General features: G+C 41.4%; 1 protein-coding gene across 1 annotated transcript; it reads left to right on the top strand.

The window, feature by feature from the left end:
* The first annotated feature begins 1,203 nt into the window (after positions 1-1,203).
* LOC311242701 (uncharacterized protein) lies at positions 1,204-25,119 on the top strand. Its single transcript, XM_084331704.1, has 5 exons — positions 1,204-1,405; positions 11,202-11,302; positions 16,254-16,359; positions 21,618-21,638; positions 24,739-25,119. Exons 1-5 carry the CDS (start codon positions 1,330-1,332, stop codon positions 24,741-24,743), a joined length of 309 nt encoding a protein of 102 aa, XP_084187830.1. The 5' UTR covers positions 1,204-1,329; the 3' UTR covers positions 24,744-25,119.
* The last annotated feature ends 29 nt before the right edge of the window (positions 25,120-25,148 follow it).

Genomic DNA, 25,148 nt, shown 5'->3' with positions numbered 1-25,148 from the left:
CCAACCAAATGTTCTAGAATGTTCTATTATGACAAATAAGACGGTTCAATGACTTTATCTAAATCCAATCAATATTCCTAATGCTGTTTCAATGTAAGGTTATAAAAATAAACATATAAACATTCATATAATACAACAATAACCTAAATATATAGCTTTGGCTCCTCTACACTGATGTAAACAAGACGAAAGTCTTTCTCTGGTCTGCATCCCCTTAACAATTGTGTGTATTGAGCTGTACTGTATTGTACCCATTCTGCAATCTGCAATTTTCAATCAATCAATCAAAACGTGGGTGTGAGAGGAGAAAGGGGGTGGGACGTGAGACTACAAGATACACTACACGACCAAGGTACCCATGTACATGGCAAAATACTTCCCAAAGGTCAGTGAATACCACGATCACAACACCAGAGGGAGCTCCACAAATCATGTTAAACCCAGATTCGGCTCAAATAAGGGACTAAACACGTTTCGCAATTATGCCACATCAATGTGGAACGCCCTACCCAAAGCTGTAAAGGAATGTGGATCACTACCCACTTTCAAAACCTCTCTCAAGAGACACCTACGGGAGACTGCAATTCAACACTGGCCCCTGTAAATATCCTAACCCAACCCCCTCCAATGTACAGTCATTTACCTAGTATGGTTTTGTCAATAGTCCAATGTACAATTTTGTTTGTTTGTACAGAGTCTCCCCCCCCTCAATGTACAGTTTTGCTTGTTTATACAGTGTGCCCCCCCCCCCCCCCAACCACCTCCAATGTAAATTACCCAGTATGGTTGTCAATATCCCAGTGTACCCAACCCCCCCCACCCAACCTCCTCCAATGTACAGTTTCTACGTCAAATGTATATACTCCCTTTTCTTGACTCCTTCTGTATCACAAACAGTACTGTATTTGCAAATCTGGTATGTCATAAATGTATAGATGTAGCAGTACTGACTATCTGTATGTCATGTATGTCATATATGTCCTGATGAATTGAAAATGGGGGACCCTGGTGGAAACAAGACGAAAGTCTTTCTCTGGTCTGCATCCCCTTAACAATTGTGTGTATTGAGCTGTACTGTATTGTACCCATTCTGCAATCTGTTAATAAAGTTTTCAATCAATTCAATCAATCAGACGCGCAGCCTCTCTGAGCAGGAGGGCAGGGCTTCTATTGACACGTGGTCGGACACGGCTCCTCAGCGCGACACTAGTATAGCCCCAGAGCAGCGCTGTGCACTTGCAGCCGTTCACTACTCTGCCTCTCGAGACGAAGAAGCAACGCTCCTGTATCATTCCTCCCGTGGTGGCTCTCGGATAGCGCGACGCGGCAATGTTTTACTGCAGAGCGGCCTGGCAAAGATGTGGGCTTTTGGCACGGAAGGCAGCCTACAGGTTACCTAGGGATGGTGAGTTTCACCAATTAGCAAACAAACAACGACTTGATTTGTATGTTTAGCTTAGAATAATCTATTGTGGTGGAATTTGCCGACGGTGACCTCGTTGCTGTTCAATGATGGCGAGCAGCCATGGCCCGCTGTGCGCCAGTCAAGATCGAATAGAACATGTTGTCCCCGGACAGGGTTCTGTGTTGCTGCAATAGAAGCTGCATCTCCCAGATTAAAAAATGGCACCGCTGTTGTGGGATATAGGGGGACGTGAAGGTCAACTGGAAATTCGCTCAATAATTCACTGAATCTATCTTGTGTCCCCTCTCTTAAGTTCTGACTACTACTCCAATTGGAGTCATTCTACTCCATACTGCCCTGTGGTCAAACCGGTGGTGTTTGTTGTAGGCTTTGCAAAGACCCAGCGATGACATTTTGAAACTAGTAACATTATTATCGCCCGAACGCGCATCCGATATTTACCTAGCGCGTCTATCGACTGCTGCTTTGTTATATAAAATATATATTTCTTTTGTTTATATGTTTTTGTTTATATACAAAACACCCTTTATCTGACCTTCATTGGGCCTAGCTAGACCAAAGTGACATGGAATATGGTTCCTGCTGTTGCTCACGTCACGTGGTATGAAGGTATGACGGTGGCTAGATGTATACTGACTGCTGAGCCGTGCGGGCTATAAACTCCTATATCCAGTTGCGTGTGCGCGCGCCACGAGCTGGCAGGTGGTTGTAGTTCTCTTTCGAACAGAACATCGCTGCCGCTTGCATGGATTTAGTCTTCCAATAGTTTAAACATCGGAGCCACAACAAGAATGATCGGTTTGAAAAGGGTTTCCTCAGTCTTGTCACTTCACCTGCACCTACCCTTCTCTGTAGTGCTTGGACGTTCCCTTGCTCTAGTTTTGCTTGACCACTGCATAGGATCAGAGGGCAATGTGAAGATGGTAAACATGACATAAACTGCTTCACCTTTTTTTTTTTTATTATTTTGTATCTTGCCACACACAAACATAGGCTCTCGAGCACCAGTGTGGGCCTCTTGAGAAGATGACACTGCTTCGACAACTGTCCCTGATTACATTCTCCACATGCTGTCGCCTATGTAGAGCTATTCTCTACACCTCTACATCACACAGTATGCAAAACGGTTTCAACGTGTTTGTTTTGACAGTGGAACATCGTCCAACTCTGTGTAGGAGTGCCCATGCTTCCTAACATGCCTTCCGTGCAGCACTGCAACACAACAAGCAAGCCTGACCCCGCTCACAACCAGCTGCACTTAACCAGAGGAAGGTGTCATGGCATAATGCTGTGACCTAGTGACCCCTGTCCCTTCCACCAGTCACAAGCCTCTCCACCTCTGCCGCTGACGTGAGCCGATTAGCTGGTATAAATAACAGGGAGGTGAGCCGTGTCCACTGAGAGGAAGGATTAGTGCGTGAGAATATGAGGGGTTTAATAACGATGATGACCATATAATAATAATGCAGGACCTGTCGCAGAGGTCTTTATTCGGCATGCAATGACACTCAATGTTTTAGCGGCACACACAGTGGTTCGTTTTTAACACACACACACACACCGGAACACACGCATGCATTGTCTTTTTTTTATGATCGCCGATGCGATACTCCTCTGCGACCCATCCCGTCGTCCTTCCCCCCCAAGGGCAGCCGGGAGCAGACGAGGGCTGTGGCGTGAGCTACGCCCGGGGATCATCCAAGTGTTCCTGCCCGTCTTCGTCACGGACACGACGGCGTTAGCGATCTGTTGTTGTGCATGTTTTTCCATTGGGTTTCTCTAATCGGGGGGGGGGGGGGGGGGGGGGGGGGGGGGACCCTTGCGAGCACGGGGAGAACATGCAAACTCCACACAAAGGCCTGGGAGATCACCCACCTGGGTACCTGGCATTGCGGAAACCTGGTCCCCAAGCGGGAATCGACCCCTGGACCTTCACGCCACGGTGACTCATGCCAACGATGACTCATGCCAACGATGATGTGATCATTATAAGAGATGAGGAGCTTTAGTTTACAATCATTGAAGTGGGAAGAATGATGTCACGTACACTGTGTGGCAGACTAGGGATTCACCGATTGATTGTGAAATTCTGGACCGATATTCATGTTTAAAATAACAATTTGGCCAATAGCTGGTACCAATGTTTTTAAAGGTTCTGTGTCTTATAAATGGCCTTTTCCAGTGTTTAGCATTGTTTCCTAGCAATGGGGGATTACCGGTATATCAATGTGGTCTGTGTCTCTTATCATTTTGACTAATCAGTCGAGTCTCGAGTTCACGAGATCTTCCCTCACTCAACTAAGCCATTCTGATTTGACTGTTTTGCTGACGTGAATAAGGCACTGGTTGTAGTCACCGCCCACAATCAACAATTTGCTCAACAACAGAGCGAGTGGAATTACTTCCTCAAACGGAGGGTGCCGACAGACGGCAGAGAACGAGGGAGATAGAGAGAGGGGGACACACAACCTCCCGACCGTGCGGGAGAGTGTAAATGTGTGCACGTGGGAATGGAGCTTCTCTTCGCAGTCGGGAGCACTCGCATATCACTGTAAAAATATCGTTGCGCCCACTCGCACGCCCATATTCCGATCCGTGCAATAATATTCACAGGGGTATATGTTGTTATTTGAAACAAGTTACCAATGCATTGTCCCGTGGGATTATGCCCCCCTGCGGTGAAATTAATTAGTATCCCCCTCAATCTTTCTATCTCTGTCTGCCAGTCGCAGACTGTGGGTGACTGTCACTCAAGCGCTTATGGGCGGAGCCCAGCACAAAACAGCTTGAAATCTTGAAGTGGAAAAATGTTGCTTTAGAGTACTTGATTAAAAATATAAAACAATGAATAAAAAAAATAAACTTTACAGATGTGTTCCATAGACTCGCAGGAATTGTGTAAAGTTGCCCAAATGACTTTTTTCGGCACCTAAGGGTAAAGAAAAACGGAAAGCAATTTTTCAGTCGCCACACATCCTTGAATGAAAATATAGTATCTGCATACCAACCAACACAATGTTTAGCCAGACAAATAACCAACACAAGGTTTAGCCAGACAAATAACCAACACAAAATAACCATCAGCAAAACTGATGCGACACAATAGATAAACATTGGCCACTGCCATCTGTGAATTAGGGCTGACCTGAGAATTATTTTTTTTGGAATTCAAAGCTTCGGGCCGAGATTTTAATTCGAAGCTTCGAGATTAAAAAAAAATTATAAATGTTGTGGGACTTGTACAGCACTTTGTTCAACTTTGGCAGTGCTGTAAAGTTTAAATCTTAAGGGCTCCGCACACGGCGGGCGATTTTAGCCGGGCGACCGACTTTTTTTGCTAGGTGACCGACAGAATTGTATCCCCTCCATTGTTGTGAATGAGAGCACCCACACGGCAGGAGATTTTGAAGCGACGGTCACGCAGCTATTTCTGTCGCCTGGCTAAATCCTCGATCCTATTTTTTGAGGCGACACAGAAAGGACAATGAGGAAATAACATGACTTCTACTGGTGTATCATTTGTACACCATTAATGTATCAATACATTCATTGATCAATAACCTACGTATTTTTACCATACTACTTATGTTAATTATTATTAACAGGAACAATTTAAATAAATAACGTTAGTTGGAGAACTTAAGGTTTAGTGGCCGCTTGTCATTAACTAATAAATTGACAATGCGCCACAGTGCACGTACTAGATGTTTTTGTACTCGGATAACAAAATAAGTTGTGGATGTTGACGGAGTTTAATGTCCAGGCTGCAGCTGATGTGGTTTATAAGGTTTATTGTCCAAAGAAATTATGGTTGATAACAGCACGGCGTCTTCAGTGAAAAAACATCCTCTCTCAGCTGCATAACAATACTTGTCCAATCGGTGCCTAGTAAACGTATTGTAGCGATCAGTCATGCAGTAATGTCAGGAAGAATGAGGAGAGGTTGTATTCGTATATGGTGGTTTAATTCCAGCTCAATGTGGGTTTTACAGGTTAATATTCCCTCGTAACGCACAACACAGCTACCTGCTAGTGCTAGTGAAGAGCTGCTAATACGCTCTCTTCACGACAACATAACGTCCGGTCCCGGCGGCGCCGCGGTCCGTCCTCTTATATCTCCCTCCGGGGGGAAACAAGTAACCACACCCAGCTAGACAGAGCGACGGTCGCCTCTGGTGTGGGGGGACAAGCGATTGTCGTTGAGCGCCAGACGATCGCATCGCCAGGGGACGTCGGTCGCCCGCCGTGTGCAGACCACTTTAGACAAACTAAACACTTTGCTTTCATGAAATATTGTAAGCCATCATTTGAGGCTTTATAAAAGCAGCACAATGAACACAAATCTGTCGGTACCGAGTCCGACCTCATCTTAAATAACAAACAGCATTACTGGTTGTAATTAACAAAGAGAGGCAGAGTTGATTTTGCACAAAAAAATACACATATATATATATATATATTTTTTTTTTAATATATTCGAATTTTATTTTCATATTCGAATCCCATGCCCATCGAAAGAAGCTTCGAAGTATTTAAGACAGACATGGATGTAATCTTATTTGCAGATGGCGGTCAACAAGGTGAATATTGCCCAATCCCATTCCCGATGGTCTGCCAATAAATCGGTGCATCCCTATGGCAGACTAATTGATTACTCAAGACAAAGTGATTGACATTATTGCAAAGTTGTGCTTTTTTCCTCGATCATGGGAAAATGTTACTTATTATTACTTACTGAATTGTTAATACCATAGGAGTTACTAATTTTCCCCTCGAGTTTTTGATGTGGACAATCAACGTATTTTAATATCCCTTGTGATTATCAGGGTTTTCTTGGATGTGAAATAGCCTTCCTCGATCATATCTCTTGTTTGTTGGCTGCAGTGTTTTCCTCTAGAAGAGGGGGACAAGATAATAATAAATTAAACAAGAAATAACCAATCAGTACATTTATATCTGTGTTAATTTGTTACATTTAGTTTCACTAAGTTAGGAAAGTAATGTTTTAAGTCAAGATAGATAGTCTGCCTTGCACAAAATAATGATCCCAGTCTCTTCCACACAGTGACAGTGAGGCATACAGTTTATTAATTGAATGAAGTTTATTTTCTGTCTTTGTTTATAACAAATCAAAAACACACTTGTGATCCTTTACAATTCTTAAAAACAAAAGATATTTTAATAAAAAAAAAATAAAATGATTACATTTTCTTTTTTAACTTTTTTGGAGAAAAACATTTGGACAATGGGTATACGGATCGGTATTGGCCGATACCCAAACCCAGGTATCGGTATCGCGACTGAAAAAGTTGGATCGGTGCATCCCTAATAGATACTTATGAGGATATCTGTACTGTATGTGCTTAGGTATGTACTATATAAATACATGGTTCCCAAAGTTTTCAAGGCGCGACCCCCGAAATAACGTTTCAGAGAGGGAGTTGGAGGCTATACAGTTTCACTATTAATCAGGTTTTAATCTGTTTCGGACATCATCCATACATGCATTGAATTGATTAACCTTTGGTTTATACCAGTGACACCAGTCATGTTAATCACCCTCTTGTTCATCATCAGATAACAGTGCTTGAACAGATAAATGCATTTTCTCAAGTTCATTCATCAAAACGTCAATTGCTCATTCACTTTCTCAAGTCACGTCCACCTCATCAAATCCATCAAACAGTGCATCTCCTCAAACATTTTAATCCCAGTTACAATATCACAATAACGTGAGTGACACAATTGAGTGATACAATTCAACAATCCACATATTCAGATTTGTCGTAATTCACATCACAATCCACGCATAGCCGCTTCAATGTATGCTTGAATGAAACACAATCCGGGCGCTCCGTTAAGCAAATACATAAACCATGGAGAATATTAAACGAAAAATGAGAGCCAAGTGCCCGATAGGTTTCATAATCATTCATAAAAAATATTAAAATAACCACATTGTGTGTGTCGCGACTTGCGAGTGCCGTATCCGTATAACTATGACGTGCATTATTTAGGACAAAGTAAATCCATAGGCTGAATATAATTTATTATCAGAATTTTACGTCTATTTTACATTTCAAAAGCCCCCTCTAAAAAAAACGAAGCACAAAAACATAATTCAGATTGAATGGTATAATGGGATCTAGACTGTGAGGAGAGCTGGCATTTCTTTTTGCGAGGGCGTGGCCATGCAGGTTATCCAGCTAACTGAACTTAACCCTGCCCTCGACCAGGTTCAAACTTTTTGATCTGTTGCCATAGTGATTTAGACAATCTCGCGTCGGGGAACCGACAGGTCTAGCTTAAGTCAAGTTATCCTGAAAATGATCCGGCTAACTCAGGCCCCGTTTAGACGGAAACGCTAGCAGGTGAATCCGCAATTTAAAGTGAAACCGTAAGACGACTTTTGCGGTTTCTGTTCAGACTCTCTCCGTCTAAACGTAGCTTCAGTTAGCCAGGTACGAGGAACAGGCCCCTGATTACCAAACAACCACTCTACCTCCTGAGCCACTGTTGCCCTCACTGTCATGAGCAACATCAAGAATCTGACGGTGTTTTCCTCTACATTAATTTAGCTGCCACAGCAAGAACACCACCACAACTGGACCTACTGGGAAATGAACAAGATTCTAGAGCTGTCCCCGAAGCCTGTTTTTAGGATTCAAAGTTCGGCATACATTTTCCGGCTCAGTACTGTCGAGTCTTGACTTTAGGCACACAGCGCACATATGCATCTAACGTAGCGTAAATATGCACATATTGCTGCGGTAAAAAATGGTTAGTAAAAGTAGTAGTATCTACTTACTGGTCACAGGAGTCTTCAAAAACGTTTGGATGGTAATCCATTTTGTGAATGCTTTGTTGAAATAGCATATTTGTTGGCAGACGGCTCCTGCTATCTTAACATTGGCAAGCTAAACCTGCATAGCGCAACTAACGTGCTTAGCATTTTGATAAATGTCCTGATGTATGACTGTGACCCCTCACGTGACTCGTCTGTGTGTTTGTGCGTGACTTTCGAATGATTGTAAACACAATACAGTAGTACTGTGATATTCTGATATATATATATCACTTTCTCTTTTTCCCTTTCTCTTTTTCCCTCTCCCTTTCCTTCTCTCTCCCTTATTTATTGTTGTCCTTGTATACTATTGCTACTGTCATTTTGTATTTTATTTACTATGCATGTACATAACCTTGTTTTTGTTACAGCCTCCCACCCCCCCTTCCCACAAAAGGCCTTTGCTTTTTGGACAGGCTGCTTTTGTATATAAGAATTTGTTCTTAACAGTTTGAGTGCCAGCCATTAACATTGGAAACCCCGTTGAATGCCAGCACCCACTTCAATGATAGCGTTGTGAACGCATAATCTCTCTCTTAAATTATGGCTGTGTCTAATCTGCCTGTCGTTTATCAATGACTTGTTTCCAGTCAACATTGTCGAAGCGGATAGTTTTTTTATCGGTTCATTTCCGTTTTATAGCATCTTGAAAAGCTAATAAACGGAATATTGTAGAATACACAAAACATTCTTATTTTTCGGCCTATTTATGAATTGTTTTAAAATAAACGCTAGATTATCGATAGTGTGTGTATGTATGCACGCTATATAGGCAATCTGATATCTGATCTGATATATTTCCTGATCGCTCGCACAGCCATATCACATATAGGGGAAAAGCTTATATCTCCGTGAAAACAGGTCTGATTATCCTAATACTGGTAAAATAGATTCCTTACCTGAGATCAGATGGTATCCAAAAAGATTATTCCTATTCCTGATCGCCATTCCAAAAATCAATCCTTTTATTGATCCAATGCTACATGCTCCACAATGAATCCGATCGGCTCGGGGTACATGCGTGAGAAGTAAAATGTGGATTCCGGATTATTTTTTTCTCATCCATTTTCATTGAGTCCATTCCAAAAGGGTGCATTACCATCTGGGAGACGATAGGGTAGGGCTGGGCGATATAACGATAACGATAAATATTGCGATATATTTTAATAATCGATATAGAATATCGAAATTAAAAAAATCGAAATATCGTTTTTTTTTGTTTTTATTTAATTTAATTTTTTTAATTTTTTTGTGACCTGCAACAGGGCAGTTTTAAAACCAGAGACAGTGGACAGACTGCCTGTACGTTAATGCCAAGCAAGCAGTGCAAAAATGCTTCCGCATTCGTCACCGCACGCTAGTGCGGTAAAGCGCCCTTCTTTTCAGACAAATGCTACCGTGCGTGCACCGGCGGCGGCGTGCTCGCTCAGGTGCGTGCGTGCGCGAGGTGCCCGCGCATGCGCATGAGATCCCGCCTTGAGCGGAGCTCAATATATATAAGTCACCGCCCCTTATTCAGTATCTACCAATAGCTCAATTGGCAAGGACACATGGCTGTGGATCCTATGGCTTGTTTGCTGGCGAGTTCGAATCCCATCGAAAATATTTTTTAACGTGATTTTTTTTTAACGTGTATTATTTCGCCGGTTAAGGTTATTTCGCCGGTTAAGGTTAGGCATGGTTAAGGTTAAGGTTAAGGTTAGGCATTGTTTCGGAGTTGGTTAAGGTTAGAACGGTTAAGTTTAGGCGCTGTTAAGGAGCTGGTTAAGGTTAGAGTTTGTCAAAGAGAATGGCAATATAATTTCTATGGTTAAGGTTAGGCATGGTTTCGGAGTTGGTTAAGGTTAGAACGGTTAAGTTTAGGCGTTGTTAAGGAGCTGGTTAAGGTTAGAGTTTGTCAAAGAGAATGGCAATAGACAGCCTATTTCCGCGCGACCTGGGCGCTGGGCGGCGGAAAATGAAAGGCGCATTACTGCATGCCACTACGATAAATTTTTGCACTGCTTGCTTGGCATAAAGCTACACGCGGACAGACTTGTCTTTCTTGCCTGCAACTTAAAGTAATGGCTTTGCTTGTCCAAATGACAATACTGACCAAATTGAGATTTATTTTTCTCTTGTCCATTTATTTTGTTTGCTTTCTAATTTAAAATACAGTTTGAAACCGTCTGTACACAGTAGGCTATGTGTGCTAGCAGAGCTAGACTCCAGTCACGAGTCACGGTGCACATGTGCAATGGTTTGTCCACCAAAAAAGCGCCAAAAGATAGAAAATAAACTAGCAGAGCCAGAACTGTTCAACTCCCCTGCAGCCACAGCCAGCAGAGAAGCCGGTTTACTTTCGCTTTTAAACCAGATGCAGCCTGAGAACTGGAGTGTGAGGGGATGTAACACTAAAGATGGCGGCAATGACAAAGAATTGCTGCAAAAGAATCATACATCTGTTGTTAAAAAAAAAAAAAAAAAAAAAAAAAAAATTATACTTATAACAATTCGATAATTATCGATATCGAGAAATATGATAACATTATCATATCGTTATCGCGATATGATTTTTTTCCATATCGCCCAGCCCTACGATAGGGGGCGCTTTTTTCACATCTGAGCTGATGGGGCTGGTTTCCCAACGGTAGACTCGGTTGATGAAATATGAATTCAGATTGCTAATAACAATATTTGACGTCGTGGGCATTCAGGGGGCGGGCTGATAACGCGTGTCATGTCGTCCGTGGCATCCAAAGTGTTAATGTAAATATGTTTGATACAGAAATATTTTCTGTAATAGAAGTGGTCACACGCCCAGTCCTTTTACACCTTCTCCAGTGCATTTATGAGACCCAGAGCTGGAATAAGGGATGAGGGACAGACTTCCTCATTGATGATGGATTTGAGGATAAATCCTTTTAACAGGTGACCTTTGACCCTTTGCAGTGGTGCAGCGACGGCAGATGTCATCGGTCCCCGGCGGGTCTGGGGAGAACATTGTCTACGCTGTACTGATGGGCGGAGCCTTCGTTGCCTCAGTTTCATATGTAAGTTCCTGTATTTTGTTTCCCGCTATTCATTTATTCAGAAAAAAATTATTTGTCTTTTGCTACCAGTTATATGGCATAGAAGTGAACACACACACCTACCTATCTAATATCTAGCCAGATATACAAATTGCAGCTGGCCACTTTGCCTCCGCCTCCAATTAATGTGTTACAGTGGAGACATTTTAAATGGTGAAATAACCCAGATTGTCATTTAGGACATTTTAAAATGTTACCCACACTGTTATATATGGGTACAGACAGACATGCCAATGGTGGCTTGGGATCACATCCCTGCTTGGCCATTCTGTCCCATCTCTCTCCTTCACAGGCTCCCTCTCAGCCTTGGTTTGTTGATAATGGTGGTAGGGCTGGGCGATATGACGATATTATATAAATATCGGGTACAGTTCATTAACGATACACTTTAACGTATCGTGGATATCGTGATGTTTTGCCCAAGAGGATTGTGTTGCGTCAATCTGGTCCACACTGTAAGATCCTGATCAAACTGGCCAGTATCACGTCCATCTGTTTTGGCTCTCCATCCAATTCCTCTGCGTTGTGTCATTTTAATGGTCCTGACGTCTCTCCGACACTGGCTGATAAGATCCTTATCTCCCCCGTTAGTGCAATCCATAAACCATACTAATTCTCCACCTCCGTAAGAATTCGACACTTCGACACCGTGAAATACCTTATGAGGAAAAGCGTTGTTTTATTGCTATAAACAGAACCTCGTAATCAGATGTTATCGGATGTTATCAAATTGTATCGTCCTTGAAGAGTCTATTCTAATGATCTTTCGGTGTGTTCGTCTATCGTCCTTTTGTTATTCAGTCCAATAGCGGTCAGGCCTGTTCGTTAGCCGAGACCATCCTCGTGGTAGCCGAAGCTAATGCTGATGTGGCATTCTTCCTCCCCCTCCCCCCCTCTCAATGAGAGGAGAGAGTGTCCTCTGTGTGATCTCAGTCCTACTCGCTCTTGGTCAGATTCTAGTCTGCCTTACACCCGGAAACACCGTTCGACTTATAGATGTTCGTCGTTGCAACGACGGCCCCGCCTTCTGGTTGTCATGCGACTTGTTGTCATGACAACTGCGTTAATAACCTTTAACACCATTAAACTTTCATTAAGATGAACCTCTCTCCCTCCTGCTCTGGGCCTACAGTACACTCTAATCTCAGATGTTCTTACAAGGAATGTCAACAAACACCCTCGCTGGCAGTGTATTCAATCCACTGGTCACCGTTCTATCACCGTCTTCCATGCACATTTCGATCACCGTTTTAGCTGTGATCCTCTCCCCCCAATCTATACATCACATACATTGAAAAAGCACCCCAAATCCTTCAACACGCACGTTCAAACTTTTGAACAACGCCGCCCCCACACACGCACTACTGCATCAAAGTTACTACTTATGATTAACAAAGGCATTCGTTTTGTGGCATTAACGTTATATAGTTACACGTTCAATAACATCAGCGTATTCACCCGAACATAGCAACGTCCGAGGACGACATAGATAGCAAGCATTACTCGTTCATATCTCAGCCCGTGCCGAGTTGTGCCCATTCTGCGGTCTGTTAATAAAGTTTTCAATCAGACAGATGTATGGAAAGGCTTTTATTATAACATTCGTTGCAGTAAAATCATTATGCCTCGTTTAGTCATGCTGCGGTGCGCTGGTAATCTGAGTCGTCGGCCGCGGGGAGCTACCGTTGTTGTTGTTGTTGATGAGCTCTCGTCAAAATCAATGGAGGACTATCTGGAAAGTAAAAAACGATTGCAGATTGGTGCTAAGAACAGCAGGGCGGGTGCAAGCGGTGTGACGTAATTGGCAGACTCGACTGTCAATCAAAATTATTCTGTTGCCGGCTGAATGATTGAATGAATGAGAACTTTATTAACAGATTGCAGAATGCCGTACAGCTCAATACAACAACAGTGGACTGGAGGATGAAGACCAGAAAAATACTTTTTTACATAAGGGTCCTCCATTTTCAATTCATCAACACATTTAGAGACATACAAATATACAGTAGTTTCATAAAAATGCTAAAGTTTCAAGTTCAAGTTTCTTTAATAGTTGTCATACAGAAGTACAGAATACTTTTATACAAAATGCTTCTTACTGTTACGCTCCAGAGACTGCTAGACAAGATAAGTATGAAATAACATAGTAGAGCATGTAAATTAGAAGTAAAAAATGAGGTCACAGTGTTCAGTATAGACATATGTACAATGTTCGATGCAGAATAGATGTAACTGAGTTACCATATAATATACAATATACTATGCAGTGTACTAATATACAATACTATATAGTGCAAAGCAGAAATGGGATGAGGTACAATTTAGGTACAATTTACAGTAAATGCTATTTATTGATTGATTTAAAACTTTATTAACATATTGCAGAATGGGTACAGTACAGCTCAATACATACAATTGTTAAGGGGATGCAGACCAGAGAGACTTTCGTCTTGTTTACATCAGGGTCCCTCATTTTCAATTCATATTTCATATCTAAATCATATAATATCTCATTGCTAAATATATGCAATATATAATCTAATAATCCAATAATCTAAATCTAATATATAATATAAAAATGCTAAATGCATGGGTATTTTATTTTGTCTTTAATGTTAGCTTGCAAACTCAAATACTGTCTTGGTAAGCCTCATAATGAATTGTTTGGGAAAAAAAGAAAAACATCGTGATGTGTATCGTGTATCACCGAAAGGTCAGAAAATATCGTGATATCATATTTAGGCCATATCCCCCAGCCCTAAATGGTGGTCAATAGAGATGCACAGATACTATTACCGGTACTACTATCATATATATTGTATAGGGATAAACAGGGCATCAGTATCTGAGAATTTCTACAATGTTAAAATCCGATACCAAAAGCTATTTTTGTCACATGAAGAATAATGTATCATCAATCATTTCCCCCAGTGACTCCAAACTAATGGTGTATCAGATAACTACTCTATTGAGTGATGAAGACAATGGATTAGATCAGTACTCTTATCGACTCGAGTGATGATGATGAAATGGGTACATCCCTAGTGGACAAGCTTTCTCCTTTCCTGAACACACAAAAATGTGAATCTCATTCATAATAAGGCCATGGCGATGAATCTCATTCATAATCAGGCCATGGAGATAAATCTCATTCATAATGAGCTCATGACTATGAATCTCGTTCATAATGTGGTCATGACTATGAATCTCGTTCATAATAAGGCCTTGATTGAAAACTATATTAATATATTGCAGAATGGGTCCAGTACAGCTCAACTGCTAAGAGGATGCAGACCAGAAAGACTTTCGTCTTGTTTAAATACGGGTCCTCCATTTTCAATTCATCAAGACATGTATGCAGGGCACGAAATTGGAGCCCGCCATCCGCCATTGGCGGGCAGATTTTCTGTTTGGCGAGTGACACAGAGGTCTGCCCGCCACCTGGCGTGTAGTTCATATCGATACTCTTATTTTGAAAATCCTGTGCGGGTCTCATTTCCGCCCCAAGCGCAGCGCCAGTCATAATATCGATGGCTCCGGCAGTTAGCAACGTTCGGTTCATATGATACTCTTATTTTGAGAACCTGTGGCAACGAGTCATATCCGCCCCAGTCCGTGCTTCTGCGCGCATCAACACAGAGGCTCCTATTGCCTCGGGCAGTCTGCGGACCTCCGTGAGCTACCGTTACTGTGACCCAGTCAACTATTCACTTTTAGTTTAATACATGAGGCATTGTCTAACAGTATCTAGCTGGCTAGCTACTGATAGCTGCTGATATCAACAAATGCTCCAGCAATAGTCGAGTGCATGATACCTCCGTTCGCTCGGTAGGCAACGTTAGCTCACGTTAGCTCACGTTAGCTCTATATGTCCCAGTAAACTAAATAGTTCACCGAGGCGTTGTCTTAACGTTATCTAGCCGGCTAGCAGTAGCTACAGATAGCTCCTGATATCAATGTCTTATAACATTGATTTGATGTGTATTAGAGCTGAGGGCATGCTGAATGTGATTTGACCAAAGCACAGTATACCAATAGGGTCCAGCTGCAGCGCCGGAGAATCCTGGCTGCATCTGGAGGCTACTAAGTATACACACAGACAGTGGAGCTGTTTGCAGATAGCGAGAAGTCACTTCAGAGAGAGAGTACAAATTTAACTCTGGCCTCTTTAAAAGGTGTCTATTCGTCAACGTAATAGCTTATCTACTTGAAATGTACTGAAAAAAATGTATATATGTGACACAAAAATGCGTTTTTTTTTGGCCGGTAAGAAATATGCTTGGCGGGTAGAATTTTCCCATCTACCCGCCACTGGCCGGTGAGTCAAAAAGTTTATTTCGTGCCCTGCATGTATGACATACAAATATATGGTACTGTGTAAGAAAAAGAGATCATAAAAGAATATATACATCCGAAGGGGAAGAAACTGTACATTGGAGGGGCTTGGGTGGGTTGGGGGGATTTTGACATTTACCAGGGCCAGTTTCTAATGGGAGCCACCCGTAGGTGCTCTTTGAGAGTGGTTTTGAAGGTGGTTAGGGATTCACATTCCTTTATGGCTGTGGGTAGGGCGTTCCACATTATTTTGGCATAATTGCGAAACGTGTTTAGTCCGTTGTTTGAGCCAAATCTCATCTGGGTTGAACATGATTTGTGGAACTCCCTCTAGTGTCATGGAATTCACTGACCTTTGGGAAGTATTTCGACATGTACATGGGTATCTTAGTGGTGTAGTGTATCTTGTAGACCAGGCCCATTGCAAGTTGCTGTACTCTGTCGTCTACTCGAAGCCATCCTAATCTCGTTCATAATGAGGCTGGCCATGACTATGAATCTCATTCATAATGAGGCTGGCCATGACGATGAATCTCATTCATAATGAGTCCTTGACGATCTTCTGATCTTCTTACAGGCGTACTCCACCACGGCATCGGATCACCACCGCTTCAATGACCGCATCGCACAAATAGAAGCCAGACCCAAGAAAGAATGGGCGCCCAAACCATGGCCACCCAAGAGTAAGTCTTTTAACCCACAATCATCTCCCCCTCACCATCTCAAAACTAACGCAAGTAATCGTCACAATGTCTCCCAGAGAAGAGATGGTTGTTATAGGTACTCTAACCCTTAGGTTAAGGTAATGGTTATAAACAGTGAGGTTAAGGTTAGGGTTATAAACGGTGAGGTACGGATTATGGTATGGTTAAGGTGGGAGTTAAGGTTATAAATGGTGAGGATAAGGTTGTGGTTAGCGTTTTGTTCAAATGGCATTTGGAATCCCACGTTGAAACCATGGGGCATAGCTAGCTCCAGTAGTGCTTCTAGCTTCCAAGCTCACAGCGAGCTATGCCTCTTAGTAGGGGTGGGAATCGCCAGAGACCTCGCAATACGATACTATCGCGATACTCGATATATCGCGAATATTGCGATAATTATTATTATATTTCTTTTTATCAATTTTTTTTTAACCTCAAAGTAAAACGGTCGACATGTTTTATCTAATAAAATAAAGTTCAGTCTGTTCATCTCACTTCAATAATTTTTATTACAGAACATGGTATTTTCTCAAGCAGACAGATGTAAACACTGTAATCTGTGTTGCATGTACCTGACAAACTGAACTGTTTGTATTCCAGTCATATTCCAACTTAACTGAATGCACATGTGTGTTGGACTACTGTACTATTACAGGTATTGAAATGAACAATGCAACTTCCGTATACAATTTTTTTTTTAATTTTATTTATTTTAATTTTTTTATTAATAATTAAATATCGATACTTGGCATCCCTGTATCGATACAGTATCGCCACGCAAAGTATCGCGATACTACTACGTATCGATTTTCCCCCCTACCTCTTAGTTGCTACCATTAATCTGTTTAAGGGAAAGTGAAGACAAATGCCAAAAAAGGCCTAAGTACAATTTCTTTAAAGAAATTCCCTGTTCCTAATGACTTCTCCATGATGGACTTGAGATATATATACACATTAAATTTTCAAATTTCTTTATTATTATTTCTTTAGCAAATTATATAAACTGCTCAAACACAGCCATCGTTCATTATTTCACTCTGTACTGCCTATGGTGTGACACAGTCAAGCAAAGGATTGTCGGACAGTTGGTTAGACATGGATTATCCTCCTGCTTAGTTCCAGTGTCAAGGGGAACGTCACTGACTGATGACACACATGAATCTAAAGCTGTGGCCTGCTGCTGAGTCTCTCTCCCCTTTCCTGAGTGAGACATCTTGTTGGAACGCATGTCCCGTGGGGTTCTTGTTGGCTTTGCAGTGACACACACTTGGCACCTGACTATCTAGGAGCCGTTAGTATGATTAGAACATTATCTCACACAGGTGAGTGTGGACAAGAACAGCCCAGTTTCTCACTCACTCATGGGTATTGTTTGAAATGTCTCTATACAAAACATGCCAACGGTGCCAATACCAAAATTATACTTTCTCTTTTTACTTTTGAGTTATGTGCATTGCATGTGCTTGATTTGCCAATCGGAAGCTTTGTTAAATGTTGGATTGGTTGAACAGAAGAAACGGCCACTCATTAGCGTTGCATCTTGGGACAAATATGCTTATTGGTTCACTAACGCTGATGAGATTAACTACTTGGGTATCGCAGCATGATAGTGATACAACTTATTTTTATACTCTATAGTATTGAAGCAGTACTCACTACTCACTCCCAGAGTAGTCGGTTGTTGTCTGACCAGTAAATGGAAAGCTTTTCAATTTCCATGCGGCAGAATTGTTAGCCGATACACACGGTCAAATCACTTCCTGTTACGGCCTGTAAACACCAACCCCCTCTGGTCCTTCTTAACCCTTTCACTGCCGCACTACCAAAACGGTTAACTCTTTCACTGCGACAATACACAGAGGGTGACCGTCGGTTGTGTGATAGTAAAGGGTTAACGTCGTGTGGCAGTGAAAGGGATAATCAGCTATTATGTCAGGATCTAGGATCTGTAGGTTATTTATTTACTCTCTGGCAGAAGCTCCAACTGGGACAGAGTAACCACAAGACAGGCCAGTGCTGAGGTGAGATTAGATGTGAGCACTAATTATAGGGGCTTTTTTTTGTCCACTCAGGAGTGGGGGGTTTATTTTGACAGAAGCTTTGGTTAAGCAATCATTCACCCGCAATAAACATAGACTAGCTGATATTATTGGCAGCACATGGCCACTGTGAACACTGGCCTCCTGACTGTTAATGCATGTAAACGGAATGCCACACAATGGAAACAGTTTATTCATGAACAGAACGCTTCTTAAATCATGTGCTAGGCTGGTTTAAAACATACATCAGAGGGAGAAAATTCTATGTTAAACTAGGAGATCACATGTCTGATATATACGACAACAACTATGGAGTTGCACAAGGGAGTTTCTTAGGTCCTTTACTCTTCTCCCTTTACATGTTACCGCTGGGTGATATCATCAGAGAACATAATGTAGATTTCCATAGCTATGCGGATGATACACAACTGTACATATCTGCTGAACCAAATGATACAGCGATTAGCTCCATTACAGACTGCTTACTGGCAATAAATAAATGGATGAGTAATAACTTCCTGAAACTAAACGAGAACAAAACTGAAATTCTAATTATCGGCCCCAAAACTAAAAAAGAATCACTAATAAAGAACCTGGGAGGACTAGCCCCTTGGATAAAATCTGAGGTCACTAGTCTCGGGGTTATCATAGATTCAGAACTGAACTTCAATTCTCATATTAGCAAAGTGACGAAAACATCGTTCTTCCATCTCAGAAATATAGCAAAAGTACGACCATTTATTAATCAGAATGATGCTGAGAATCTAATTCATGCATTCATATCTAGCCGGTTAGACTACTGTAATGCACTTTTCACAGGTCTCCCTAAGAAAACCACAGAGGCTTCAGCTAATCCAAAACTCTGCAGCCCGACTGCTAACTAGAACCAAAAGGAGAGAGCACATTAGTCCAGTCTTAGCTGCTTTACACTGGCTTCCTGTAACATTTAGAATTGACTTTAAGGTCCTTCTCCTTACATACAAAGCTCTAAATGGACAGGGACCTAGCTACATCGCCAACACTCTTAATAAATTACACACCAGCAAGAACACTGCGATAATCAGCTGCTGGACTACTAGAGGCTCCCAGAAACAGTCAAGAGGATCGGTAATGCAGCCTTTATCAACTATGCCCCAAAACTGTGGAACAAACTAACTACCCCATAACATCAGGGAAGCCAACTCGCTAGACATCTTCAAAAGACAGCTTAAAACCTATCTCTTTGCTCAGGCATTTCAATGAAACATCAGGGATATCCTGACACAAATTGTACTTACCTGCACTATTCTTACCCTGCTTACTTTTATACACTGCCTATCAAATTCATGTGTCTGTTCTATGCTAATTTTATATGCACTGTAATTTTAAGAGAACTATCTTATCACACTTTTTACTTCTTACTGATGCACTGCTCTGTTGTATGCTAAATACCCTGTTGTATGTCTGTTCTTTTTTTTATAATTTTTAGACTATTTATAAACTGAATCATTTTAAACTATTTTAATTATTTGTATTACTGAATGAAACTGTAAACAGAGAGCCTATCGGGATGCTAGATCCTAATGTGAAACACTGTGATTTACTATACCTGGCTTGCTACTAGGGATGCTCGATATTGGCTTTTTTACCGATATACCGATATTGTCCAACTCTTAATTTCCGATACCGATATCAACCGATACCGATATATGCAGGGTTTCCCCCCCCCCCAAAAATTGAATAATTTCAGGTAATTAACATTACATATCTCTTGTTGTGGAATTAACACATTATGCATACTTTTGACAATAAATAAAATCTGAATTTGGGCGGCTACGTGGCGTAGTGGGCAAGGCGCTCGCCACGAATGACTGAGACGCTGGGCTTGCCTGTTCGAGCCCAGCGCTCCACATTGCTTTCAGTTTAGCTGGTCGTTCATACTAATACACATTGGCCGTATTAGGGGGTGGGAAACTGATGGGTGGGGATCGGGTGTTGTGGACAGCGACTCCTACAGGTCGGTTGGTGCGCCTGCGCAGTAGAATCAGGAAGTGTCGGGAGCAGCGTGAGCCTCCCACGCGTTACTCCTCATCACTGAGAGATCGAGCTGCGCAGGTGAAAAGATGCGACTGCTGTTACCTCAAGTACCGGAGGGGACTTGTGCTATGTATGACTTAGTCCACATTGCAGCCGGCTTGTGGGAGGCAAGAAACGGCGTTCGTGATAGGGGAGGGTTGAATTGGATGATACGAAATTGGAATGGGAGAAAATAAGAGAAGAAGTGGATTAAAAAAAATCTGAATTTGTTCTTACTTGCTTGCCTGGGTAAATAAAGGTTATAGAAATGTAAAAAAAAAATATATATATATATATATATATTATATACCTATATAGGCCTATATATTTTTTGAAAACCGATAACGATATTTTCCGATATCACATTTTAATGCCGATATCGGCCGATAATATCGGACATCCCTACTTGCTACCCGTCTATCTTTTTTATGCTCGCTTATGCCTCTATTTTTTACTGTTGTGAAGCACTTTGAATGGCAACCTCTGTATGAAAAGTGCTATACAAATAAAGTTGTTATTTATTATTATTAAATCAACGTTTCAATATTGCATCAATGCAATTATCTCTCTGGGATAATAAGTTATCTTTTTACAATATTTTAATTGCTGTCTCTCACGATCGCCATTGGTGATGATGATGTTGACGTGTATTGCAGTAGCCACATGCATATTTATGTATTTAAAGGTAGAATCTGTAATGTCGTCGGCGACTTCTAGGCAAAAGTGCCCTGCTTGGTATTACCTTTTTGAATTAGTTGGAGTTGAGTGGGGATAGGGGGTGGGCTATTGCTGGTTACACCTCAGGCCAAGAGAGATTTGGAGAAATTCACATTATAATAAGTTATTATATGGCTATAATGTGTGTGTGTGTATATATACACACCATGTATACTGTGAATTTTTCCAGACCTCTCTTCCAGCAATAGCCCATCCCCACCCAACTCCAACTAATCTAAAAACTCACATCAGACTAAAACAAAAAATTTAAACAAAGGTATTACAGATTCTACCCCTCAACCACTATACCATAATAATCGCATACCTTATTTTCCATACATGGTTATTGCATACTAAACCTTAGTTGTATGCATGCCAGTGATGCAGAGGTTACATGGTGACACTGATTGTTCTGTGTCTGTTTTACAGGCAAGGACGATGAAGAAGAGGGTGAGAATAACTTCAAACTTTACTTAAAACCACTGCCTGAGAATGAATGGCTTCCTGAATAACGACCAAAACATCCTTACTTGGGCTTATGTTTGCATGGACTTGATGCTCACTATAGTGATTCTCACACTAGTTGCAATGAAAACTCACTAATCACAGTTCTGTCTTTAATTGCACTCACCTCACTAGGATCTTTCACCGCTCTTAACCCTTTCACTGCAGCACTACCAAGCGGTTAACCCTTTCACTGCGACAATACACAGAAGGTTAACCCTTTCACTCCCGCACAACAGCAGGTTAACCCTTTCACTGCCACACGACAGAAGGTTAACCCTTTACTATCACACTACCGACGGTTACCAGTCTGTAGTGTGATAGTAAAGGGTTAACCTTCTGTAGTGTGGCAGTGAAAGGGTTAACCCACAACTGCATTTCCCAGAATTCTTGACAGCCAGCAACAGAGCGCCAAAATGTAGGGCTGTACCGAATGTCATTTTTTAATATTCGAAGCTTCGATTGAAGTATTCGAACGAAGCTTCGAATGTCTATAAAATAATAAAATTACTAATAAAATAATTTTTTTTTTTTTTTTTTTTTTTTAACTGAATCCTCAATTTGAATAAAGTGATTAATCTGATTAAATTAGTCTTTTTCTTTTATTAAATCAACTTTCTTTAATGAATATAACTATCAGTTTTGTCAACTTAAATAATCCAATAAGGGCACGGTTGGTATGAAAGTGATGGTGACGTCTTATAGTATAATATTAGTGTGTGTAGCCTAATCTTTAACTGCAACTGTGAAGAAAACCCCCATTGGTTTAAACAGATTGCATAGACAATTTTTTTTTTTAATTAAACATTTGAATGTTGATTTAGAATTCGAATGTCAACATTATGATCGAAGCATTTGGTACAGCCCTACCAAAATGTGTTTTCTTAACGCTATGGAGAGTTGCTTCATTGTTTTAAAGGTAGAATCTGTCAAACCGCGACCCCTAGGTAAAGGGGCCCGCTTGGTATTTTACTTTGTTTACATGTTTTGTTTTTGTCTGACATGTAGGTTGGAGTTGAGGGGATATAGGGAAAGGCTGCTATTGTTGGCCACACCTCAGGCTCTGCCAAGAGAGGTCTGGAAATATTCACAGTATTAGTTGCTAAATCCCAGCCCACACATACCTAAAAAAGAAAATGTTCACAAAGTGTAGTACTAAGCGGGGCTCTTTTGCCTAGAGGTTGCTGTTTTATGACATTACAGATTCTACTTTTGAAACCAGTCCTTACTGAAGGGCATACAGTAATTTGTCTCCAAGCATGTTTTTGATGAGGCCACTCATTTTCATGGCTCCTGAATCCCCATTGGCCGTTCTGTAGTCACTGTAGCACACAACCCAATCACATTTCCTGGCCCATATTTGGATGCCCCCCCTTCCCTGTTCTGATTAAAAGGCGGTTGAGGGGTTGTCTTGCTCGTTGGTGTTATAACAAGGTTAGAAGAGCTCTGTTCAGTGTCAGGAAGGAAGTCCAACAATGTACAGTTCCTTCCGGTTGTCCCCTTTAATGTTTTCCATAAACAAAAGGACTTGATGTTTCACTCTGCGACGGGTAAAACATTTAAGCATGCGTACCTTCCCCCATCAGATCACCAACAGTCAACCATTGACATACTGTTGTAATCTGTTTAGCAAACCTTTCATTGGAGCCTTTGTTTCCGGTGCAGGGGGGGAAAATGACTCCTCAAAATAACTCCCTTATATGTATAATGGATTTATACTGTGAGCTCTGGTGGACTTGTTGTCTTTATGGACAGGCTATGCAGTGCTGCTGCTCTCTACAATATATTAACAATGCTACATGGTCTATCACACTATCGTGGCTGCTTTCCTACCCTTGGCCATAGTATACAAGTGGCAAGTCATGCTAAAGCGCATCATCAGCTTAAACTCACATTGATGACTGCTACCCTTGACCTAACCTAACTGAGACCATGGATTGAGAGAGTAAAAGATTATTTCACTCTGTGCTGTAAAAGTATTGTGATGTGACAAATATTCTGATTCTGATAAATACCAGTCTTGTCAAAGATTCAATTCAAATGGCAAAGTTGTGGCATTTCAACTGAGGAGTGAGTTCATACCAAGGAGCTCTTTCAGGGTGTTTTATATACATTACCATTTCCTCCTCCCTAAGTTGTAACGTTAGTTAGAACTATGTGGGTCTGGAGCAGGTGATACTTTTTTAATTTATTTTTTAAATGCATAATTAAGAATCCTATCCCACATCTTCCCGTGTGACCTCCCACCTCCTAACTTAATCATATTGTCCAAGAGCCCTGTTAATCAGAACAGGGTGGACGGACATCCTTCTTGGCACATCTCCTCCCTCACACTGGGTGTTCCCTTAAAAAAAAATTAAATGGAAGACCACCACTCAAAGTCCCTCCTTCCCACTTTCAGTCCTCTCTTGTCTTCCCTTACCTCTAGTTCCTATAAACAATAGGTCCTCTATTTGAATCAAACAAAAGTAAATTTGCTACCATTAACTGTAAGTCCACTTCATACTGATTATATCTATGGTCAAAGTGAGGCAACAGGTGACTTTCTTTTGTCATCATATGCCAGTAGCAAAGGCTTGTCTTTTTAAAGGAACAAGCATAGTTTACATTTTGGATTAACGGTGCTATAGTTAAAGGAACACGCCAACATTATGGGAAATGCACTTACCGTCCTCTCCAGACAAGAAGATGGATACCAATTTCCTCTGTGCGCTCAGTAGAAAGCTATCCTTGAAAACATTAATGGAAGCGGATACGGACCACCTAGCTGATGGCCAAAAACACCTGCGTTTTAAGCTAGGCTAGTAGTACATATCCACTTCCATTAATTTGTGCTAAATTTGGCTAGCTTGCAGCTGGATAGCTTTCTACTGAACGCACAAAGAGGAAATTGGTATCTATCTTCTTCTCTGATTCTGGAGAAGGACGGTAAGCACATTTCCCATAATGTTGGCGTGTTCCTTGTGTAGAAACTGTAAAATGTTCTTGTGCGTGAAGATTATACCATCCCGTTTTTCTAACCAATTGTATCTTTTATTCTTTTCAGTGTAATGATATGGCTAAAGCTAAGGTCCACTGAGACCGGTTGGCTACACGTCATAGAACGGGACTCTTCCGAACAGGAGAATGAAACCCTTCCCCCTCTTCTCCTCTCTTTCTTCTCCTCCTCTGTACTGCTAAGAACAAGTCCTTACATTGGACCTAGAACATCTAGTCGAAAGATGCACACTGGATATCACTTCTCTTCTGTTTTTCCCCCCTTTCATTGGACTCCAGCCACTTCCTGTATTATAATGATATCATAAAAGAGGATGTATAAAAAAATGTTGATTGGCTCCTGGCTAGTTCAAAAAAAAAAGAAACATTGTTATTGGATAAATGTGTAACCAAAAAAAATAAATCCTTAAATTCTGAGATCAAACACAAACCGCCTGGTCTGCCACAGTGTCTTGTTTC

The sequence above is a fragment of the Notolepis coatsorum genome, assembly GCF_963971535.1.
Source record: "Notolepis coatsorum genome assembly, chromosome: 16".
Classification (NCBI taxonomy): domain Eukaryota; kingdom Metazoa; phylum Chordata; class Actinopteri; order Aulopiformes; family Paralepididae; genus Notolepis; species Notolepis coatsorum.
This window is presented reverse-complemented; position numbering and strand designations above follow the sequence as displayed.

What these genes read in the sequence shown, in the direction of transcription:
- LOC311242701 (XM_084331704.1), top strand. Translation starts at nt 1,330, where the DNA reads ATGTTTTACTGCAGAGCGGCCTGGCAAAGATGTGGGCTTTTGGCACGG. An exon ending in TCGTTGCCTCAGTTTCATAT is followed by an intron (nt 11,303 to 16,253) that starts GTAAGTTCCTGT and finishes ATCTTCTTACAG; the next exon opens with GCGTACTCCACCACGGCATC. An exon ending in CAAACCATGGCCACCCAAGA is followed by an intron (nt 16,360 to 21,617) that starts GTAAGTCTTTTA and finishes TCTGTTTTACAG; the next exon opens with GCAAGGACGATGAAGAAGAG.